Here is an 8827-nt window from a genome sequence, read left to right as displayed (position 1 = left end):
AGCTGGCTTTTCTCCCAGTTGATGATCCACCCCAGGGAGCTCAAAAGAGCAATCACCCGGTACACAGCTTTGCCGCACTCTGCATAAGAGGGGGCTCGGATCAACCAGTCGTCCAGATAAGGATGGACTTGTACTCCTTCCTTTCGCAGGAAGGCCGCGATGACCACCATTACTTTGGAGAAGGTCCGCGGAGCAGTAGCCAACCCGAACGGGAGGGCTCTGAACTGGAAGTGTCGGCCCAGGACTGCAAAACGCAGAAAGCGTTGATGAGGAGGCCAGATGGGAATATGCAAGTACGCTTCCTTGATGTCCAAGGATGCCAGGAACTCCCCTGCCTTCACTGCCGCTATAACAGAGCAGAGAGTCTCCATGCGAAAGTGCCGAACTTTCAAGGCCCGATTGACCCCTTTGAGGTCGAGGATAGGCCGTACCGAACCTCCTTTCTTTGGTACCACAAAGTAAATGGAGTAACGTCCCTTGCCAAGCTGATTTTCTGGCACCAGAATGACCGCACCCAGGCGGATCAGATTGTCCAAGGTCTGCTGCACTGCCACAGCTTTGACCGGAGACTTGCAGGGAGAGAGTACAAACCCGTCTCTTAAGGGTCGGCAGAACTCTAGCTTGTAGCCATCTCTGATGACTTCCAGCACCCAAGCGTCTGAAGTTACCCTGGTCCACTCGCCCAGAAACGAGGACAGGCGTCCTCCAATCTGCACTGGGCCATGGACCAGGACCCCGTCATTGGGTACGAGACCCTGGGGGAGGACCGGAGGGCACACCTCCGGGACGGCGGTCTCTGCGAAAGGAATGCTGCTTGGGGGAGAAATTCCTCTTGAAGGAAGAGGGGGCAGAGGAGCCCGACTTGCCCGGGCGGTACCGACGGGCTTCCTGAAACCGTCCTCTGGAGATACCGAGGCGAGCACTGGCCCGAGCCCTGACCTCTGGTAACCTCTTGCCCTTAGACGTCACAATTTTGTCCAGCTCGACCCCAAAGAGCAGCTTGCCTTTAAAAGGCAACTTAGCCAGGCGGGACTTAGAGGAGTGGTCAGCAGACCAATGTTTCAGCCAAAGCCACCGCCGCGCAGAGACTGTCTGAGCCATACCTTTAGCCGAGGCTCTCAAGACATCATACAGTAAGTCTGCCAAATAAGCCAAGCCCGATTCCAGGGCCGGCCAATCAGCCCTCAAGGAAGGATCCGAGGGGGAAGCCCGCTGCACAATCGTCAGGCACGCCCTGGCCACATAGGAGCCGCAAACTGAGGCCTGCAAACTTAAGGCAGCCGCCTCGAAGGACGACCTTAAGGCCGCCTCCAATCTTCTATCTTGGGCGTCCTTTAGGGCCGTGCCACCTTCCACCGGCCACGCCGTTTTCTTAGTCACCGCAGTGATTAAAGAATCCACGGTAGGCCAAAGAAAGGCCTCCTGTTCACTTTCAGGCAAAGGATAGAGGCGGGACATAGCCCTAGCCACTTTGAGGCTCGCTTCCGGGACATCCCATTGAGCCGAAATTAAGGTGTGCATGGCATCATGCACGTGGAAGGTTCTAGGCGGGCGCTTCGTCCCCAGCATAATGGCGGAGCCAACAGGGGCTGAGGGAGAGACGTCCTCTGGAGAGGAAATCTTCAAAATGCTCATGGCCTGCACTAACAGGTTGGGCAAATCCTCTGAGCGAAAGATCCGCGCTGCAGAGGGGTCATCAACTCCATCCGAGCGGAAATCCGTCTCCTCCAAGGAATCCCCAAAGGACCGTTGGGAGAACTCAGATACGCTGCCCTCATCTACATCAGAGGAAACAGAGTCCTCTAAGGCCTGGGAATCCACCCGACGGCGTTTACTTCCGGGGGCCTCAACCCCTTTATCGGACAAGGGAGAAGGGGCAGCGTTTTGCATAAGGAAGGCCTGATGCAGCAGCAAAATAAACTCGGGGGAGAAACCCCCCAGACTGTGCACTTCAGCAGCCTGGGCCACAGCCCTAGATGCACCCTCAACCGGCGCTCGCAAGAGCGGGGGAGAAACATGCTGCGCATCCAAGATGGCGTCCGGCGCGACACTCCGCGAAGGAGCCGCGCGGGAAGAACGGCGCTTAACTTTAGCTGCTTTTTTGCCGTCGCCCAAATCAAGGGCGGCCATGGCATTAACGTCTCCCAGCTCAAGGGCGGCCCAAGAAGCCGTCCGAGCAGAGTGCCCAGCCAAGATGGCGGAGGCGAGCAGCGGGGGATGGGCGTTTATGGCGGGAAAAACCGTCGCACCGGAGGAAGACCCGGGACACTGACCGGCCTCCGAACTGACACCCAACAAGGGCGAATCAGACTTTAAGACCCCCGCATCCCCGCTAGAAGCGCACACGCGGTCCGGGAAGCGATTCTTCACGCCCTCGCCCTCCGACGCCATAGGCCACGTGGAGATCGATCGGGGAACCCCCTGCCCGCTATAAAAAGGTAAAAATTACCTGCTTCTTGCTCCGAGCTGTAACGACCTGGTGTCCCAGTGAGTAGCTGCAATAAACGTTTAAATAAACGTCGAAATAAACGCCTTTAAGGACGTCCAAATTTTTTTTTTTTTTTTTTTTTTAATGGAGCCAGCGGGAGGGGGGAGAAAAGGAGGGACCTGGCACCACCAGGTTTGCAATTGCTGAAGAAGAGCCCTCAACCCCAGGTACTCAACAAAACCTAAAAATTAGGCTTGGAGGCCTAGCCAGAGCTGCTGCTGTGTGTGACCACCACCTGCTGAGATAGAGAACATACTGGGGAGTTTCCAGGCCAGCAGCACATGACCACATATAGGGAGGCAAAAGGATTGCTCTCTATCTCCACCTGCTGGTAGATGGACACAACCCACCAGTCTATGGATTGATCAGCATAATGATATGGAAAGCACCTTACACAGCCTCACTCACTACCTCAGAAGCATCAAGCTCCCACCACTACCCTGCTGTACTGGAAGGAAGCAGCAGCAGAGTCCAGAAGAGCTCAGCTAATTGGTTGCAGTGCAGACAAATACAGGAAGCAAATGGAAGAGCAGACAGGCCAATCACAGCCTTCCCCACAGAAGGAAGGACTCGGCGCATTGGCTATTTGGCTGCAGAAGAGGGAAAGGGAAGGAACGCGAACAAAGTAGTTCCGCCTCTAGGTCCCCTTCAACTGTTCCGCGTCGTCACGATTCAACATGAAGATCACTTTTATTGGCATGGACAACTTTGCACGTGTTGCTAAAAGCACTACGTAATGTAGTTAAAATGAAAGACGGAAAACTACAAAACGATGATAAATAACAGTAACATAAAATTATGTGATATAATTCCAATCCCCGGTAAAACCTCCCACGAGAGCAGCAGGAAGCGCGTCACTCACAGACTCACTGTGGCTCAGCTGATTGGCTGCGGGAGGCGGATCAGGCGGCATGGGCCTCACTCTCGCTTAGCTGATTGGCTGTCGCAATCACAAATTAGATTTTTTTTTAATAGGCTATTTTTTAAGTTTTTAATTTTTGCTGTGGAATAATTAAAAAAAAAAAGGTTTCCGTAGGTTCTCACAATTTTGGGATTTACTGGTCCGGTTCACAGTACGGCTAGAAGCAGAAAGGATGGTCTCGTGTTATTTTTTGCCCTTCCCCATCGAACAGACCGGAGCCACTGATCTCATGGAGGACGTGGTGCGTCGTTCTCCCAATTTTTCGGCCATGGTAGATTCGCCTTTGCCCCGCCCCGTCAACCCAAAGAAGAGATGAAGTCAATTTTATTGACGTAATAATAATCAAGAAGGTTGGATTAAAATAAATAAAACAGGAGGCGGGATGACGTCAAAAAGCTGAAGCAATTATGTTAATGTTTCCCCTCCCCGTGCAGCCGTCATCCCCTTACACTCAAAACAAAGCAACAAATATGAGCTGCTGTATCCACAATTCCACATTGTTGTTCTTTGTTGTTGGTAACATTTTTATTTAATCTCACTTATAATTTCAAACATGCCATCTTGTGGAGCATACGGATATACACAGAGGAAGTATAATAACGGAATACATTTTCATACAAAGCTGCCAAGTTACCCATTCCAGGAGGGAGACGTTTTGGCCAGTCCTGGCTTTAAAGTTACATCCCAAAGCAGTGCAGTATTTGTAGGCCATGATTCTATCCATTTAGGGAATCCCAGTAGAGAGGTTTCAACAATGCTGAAAGTAAGCCAGATGTGCTTAATGAGAGAGCAGGTAAAGAATACACATCGTCCCCTTCAACTTCTAAGCAGCTTATAGATCAAAGGAAAAAGCACAATTTGAAGTGCCTGTATACAAATGCTAGAAGCCTAAAAAATAAGAAGGGAGAGTTAGAATATACAGCACTAAATGATTATGTAGATGTGGTAGGCATCTCAGAGACTTGGTTGAAAGAGGACAATCAATGGGACACTGTGTTAACAGGGTACAAATTGTATCACAATGATAGAGAGGATCAAATTGGAGGGGCGGGGATTGCGCTATATGTTAAAGAGGGAATTGAGTCAAATAAAATAAAAATTCCATATGAAAGAGATAGCGTGGAATTATTATGGCCAGAAATTCCATGTGTGAAGGGAAGGCGTATTCTTGTAGGGCTGTACAACTGTCCACTGGGACAAAATGAACAGATGGATGAACAAATGTTTACAGAGATTAGGAAAGCTGGCAAATTGGGCAATGCTATAATAATGGGTGATTTCAATTACCCCAATATTTACTGGATAAATGTTACATCAGGGAGATAAAATTATAAACCGGTAAGCCTGACGTCGGTGCCGAGCAAAATAGAGGAAACTATTATAAAGAGTAAAATTACAGAACATGTAGACAAACATAGTTTAATGGGACAGAGTCAACATGGGTTCAGCCGATTTGCCAATTTGCTTCATTTCTTTGAAGGCATGAATAAACATGTGGATAAAGATGAGCCAGTTGATGTAGTGTATGTAGATTTTCAGAAAGCTTTTGATAAAGGTCCTCATGAGAGACTCCTGAGAAAATTAAAGAGTCATGGGATAGGAGATAAGGTTCTGGTGTGGATTATGAATTGGTTATTGGACAGAAAACAGAGGGTAGGTTTAAATGGTCAGTTCTCTCAATGGAGGAGGGTGAACAGTGGAGTGCCGCAGGGATCTATAAATGATATGGAAATTGGAACAACCAGTGAGGTGATCACATTTTCAGAAGATACAAAACTATTCAAGGTTGTTAAAACACATGCGGACTGTGAAATATTGTAGGAAGACCTTAGGAAATTGGAAGACTGGGCATCCAAATGGCAGATGAAATTTAATGTGGACAAATGCAAGGTGATGCATATTGGAAAGAATAATCCAAATCATAGTTATCTGATGCTAGGGTCCACCTTGTGGTCAGCACTCAAGAAAAAGATCTGGGTGTCGTAGATAATACACTGAGATCTTCTGCTCAGTGTGTGGCAGCGGCCAAAAAAGCAAGCAGGATGCTAGGAATTATTAGGAAAGGGATGGTGAATAAGACCAAAAATTCTATAATGCCTTTGTATCGCTCCATGGTGCGTCCACACCTTGAGTACGCGTTCAGTTCTGGTCGTCGTATCTCAAAAAAAGAAGAAAATTGAAGCAAACAGGCACAAAATATAATCAAATAAATAAACTTACCATGTAAAATGGAGGTTTTTAGCCAATGATTGGTCCTAGTCAGAAGGAGCCTTGGCGTTTGACAAAATTAAGTGGGTTATGCCCAGCCAACGTTGGTTATCTTTGACTGCTGAGGCTTTTTTTTTTCCCTCTTTTTGTTTTTTAATTAAGATTAAAATGAAAAACTTTTGAAAGAGAGCATTTTCTGTTTAATGAGCAGTGTGTGGTCGCTATCATTGGGATGTGTAAGGTTTCCACCATTTTTTACTTTTAGTTTTACTAAACCTTGTAGAACAGTTCAATTTTATTTTGGCATTAAAAATTATACCAATATTCATCCGGATTTTAAAGGAAGCAAGGTCTCTATATTTCCAGATATTGCACGATGGACACAACAGAGGCGAAAAAAATTTCTGGATATGAAACAGGAATCTCTTACAATTGGGGCGATATTCCAGTTACGATTTCCGACAGAGGAGATGCTGGAAAAAAGTTGTGTGTGTGTGTGAGAGAGACAGATGCTGAATAAGGAAGGGAAGGATGGAAAGGCAATATCCTTGCTTGGGGGGGGGGGGGAGGAAGAAGGGGAGATAATGTACATGGGGGAGATGACTGAAGGGAGATGATGGATCAGGATGAGGAGAGAGAGTAGAGAAACTGAAACAGGGTGGGAGGAAGATGTTGGCATAGAAAAGGGGGAGGAGAAGGGAGATGCTAGATTGGGTAGGAAGGAAAAAGGGACATGGGGGTATAGGGACAGAGGGGGATGCTGGACATGTGTAGGGTGATGGAAAATACTGGGCATGGCGCAAGTAAGAAGACAAAGGGGAGATGCTGGATTTGGGGGAGGGATAAGAAGAAAAAGGGAAGGTGCTACACATGGACAGAGATGGAGAAAGAGAGGGGAATGTAGGACAAGGAAATAGGGGAGATGCTGACATAGAAGGGGTAGAGGGAAACAGAGGTGGATGCTGGATTTGGGGGGGGGGGGTTAAGAGTGATGGAGAGATGCTGTACAGCAGTAGCATAGCCAGAAACCTTTTACAGGGGGGTGCATCTCCCCCTGCGCCACTGCTGCTTCCCCATTCCATCACCCTCACACCATTCCCCTCTACATCACTGCTCCCTCTGTCACTCCTCCTCACTGCTGCCACCCCCTTAAAATCCTCTTGGTGTTTCCACCCGGCAGTGGCAGCGACACTCATAGGCTGCCTGATGCCTGCTCCGGGACTTCCTCTGGAGCAGGACGTTTCAGGTATGAAGTCCCAGAGCAAGCCACGGCAGCCTATGAGTGCCACTGCTGGGTTAAGACACAGAGAGGATTTTAAGGGGGGGCCGAGTCTGACAGGGGGTGTATGCGCCACAATGCACCTACCCTAAATATACCAATGCTGGACAGAGATGGAGAGAGTTGAGATGTTGGAGGGAAGGGGAAGAGAGAAGATTCTGGGCAAAAGATGGAAGAGAGGAGGGGGTGTTGTACAGAAGGGAAGAGAGGAGGTGCTGGAAGAAGCAGGGAGAGAGAGCAAAAAATTGGCAAATAATAGGATAAGGTATGGGAAGGCTGGGGCGAGGGAGATGGAAAGCAGTGAAAAGAGGAAGATTGAAAACTGGATAATAGGGAAGAATGAAATCTGAGCAGATAGAGAGCCATGGTTAAAAAGTGAGGTGAAGAAGACTATTAGAGCTAAAAGAACATTCTTCAGAAAATGGAAGAAGGATCCAACTAAAGATAATAGGAAATAGCATAAGGAATGGCAAGTCAAATGCAAAGCAATGATAAGGAAGGCAAAGAGAGACTTTAAAAAGAAGATTGTGTTGGAGGCAAAAACACATTAAAAAAAACTTTTTTTTTAGGTATATTAGAAGCTAGAAGCCGGTAAAAGAATTAGTCGGACTGCTAGATTACCGAGGGGTAAAAAGGGCAGTCAAGGAAGACAAGGCCATAATGGAGAGACTAAATGAATTATTTGTTTCAATCTTCACTGAGAAAGTTGTGGAGGAGATACCAGTGCCAGAAATGGTATTCAGTGATGGTGAGTCAGAGGAACTGAAACAAATTTCTGCAAAATAGAAAATGTACTGGGGCAATTTGACAAATTAAAGAGTAGCAAATCACATGGACCAGATGGTATACATCCCAGAGTACTGATAGAATTGAAAAATGAACATGCAGAACTATTGTTAATAACGTGTAATTCATCTTTAAAATCAAGTATACACATGGTACTGGAAGACTGGAAGATGGCCAATATAACACCAATTTTTTTAAGGGTTCGAGAAGTGACCTATGAAAGTAGCCGGGGGGGGGGGGCAGCTACTTTAACAACTAGCATGGCTGGTGTTAGGGGGGGGCAAACAGGGCAGTTACCCTGGGCCCCACAGCTCCAGAGGGCCCCATGGTCCAGGCATCTCTTCCCCTTCTCCCCATCACAATCTGTCTCTTCCTCCCTTCTCGATCTTCTTTAAAAATGTATTTCCCTTCTCAAAGGGGCCCCGGCACGACAGCCATTCTCACAAGGTGCCTGCAGCTGCCCCAAAACTTTCCCTCTTTGCTGCGATCTGCCCCCCTGTGATGCAATTTCCTGTTTCCACCTGGGCAGATTGTGGCTGAGAGGGAAAGCTTTGGGGCAGCCGCAGGCAGCTTGTGAGGATGGCTGCTGCATCGGGGGCCCTCTGAGAAGGGAAATAAACATATTAAAGAAAACCGCAAGGTGAGGGGAAGGGTAAAAGATGCCCTGACTGCGTAGTAGTAATGTAGATGGGGAAATGGGGGGGGGGGGGGGGGGGGGGGGGTCAGGGGCCTCCTCCTTAATTTCTGCCCTGGGCCTCACCATGTCTAAAACCGGTCCTGACAACTAGCTGCCAAAATTCTTAAAAATGTAACAAATGGCTCTCGTGAGTTTGTGAGAGCCTGCTCCAGCACATCTCTGATAAGAAGCAGTATCCTATTGTGGATTAAGAACTGGTTAAAAGATAGAAAATAGAGAGTAGGGTTAAATGGTCAATGTTCTCAGTGGTGAAGGGTTGCTGCTAAGTGAGTTTCTGCCAGGTATTTGGACCTGGATTGACCACTGCTGGAAGCAGGATATTGGGCTTGATGGACCATTGGTCTGACCCAGTATGGCTATTCTTTTTAACGTATTTATAAATGATCTAGAGATGGGAATAACTAGTGAGGTAATTACATTTGCTGACCACACAAAGTTATTCAAAAT

The 8827-nt window shown here is 47.7% G+C and overlaps 1 protein-coding gene across 5 annotated transcripts in view; it reads right to left on the bottom strand.

Moving 5' to 3' along the window:
• COASY (Coenzyme A synthase) overlaps window positions 1–3697 on the bottom strand; it is a 57631-nt gene extending 53934 nt beyond the window's left edge. The window contains exon 1 of one of the 5 annotated variants that reach the window (XM_030221073.1): window positions 3533–3697. Coding sequence is in view for 1 of the 5 variants with exons in the window: in XM_030221072.1 (XP_030076932.1) it covers window positions 3351–3401 (51 nt within the window). In the remaining 4 variants the exon portion in view is untranslated. Of the gene's footprint in view, window positions 1–2899; window positions 3212–3350; window positions 3472–3532 lie in introns of those variants that run through there. The other 4 variants (XM_030221072.1, XM_030221076.1, XM_030221074.1 and 1 more) reach the window with 4 other exon arrangements.
• Between the last annotated feature and the right edge of the window lie 5130 nt (window positions 3698–8827).

Source organism: Microcaecilia unicolor, chromosome 12 (genome assembly GCF_901765095.1).
Source record: "Microcaecilia unicolor chromosome 12, aMicUni1.1, whole genome shotgun sequence".
Taxonomy (NCBI): Eukaryota; Metazoa; Chordata; class Amphibia; order Gymnophiona; family Siphonopidae; genus Microcaecilia; species Microcaecilia unicolor.
The sequence above is the reverse complement of the archived record's forward strand: the minus strand, read 5'-3'. Positions and strand labels throughout refer to the sequence as shown.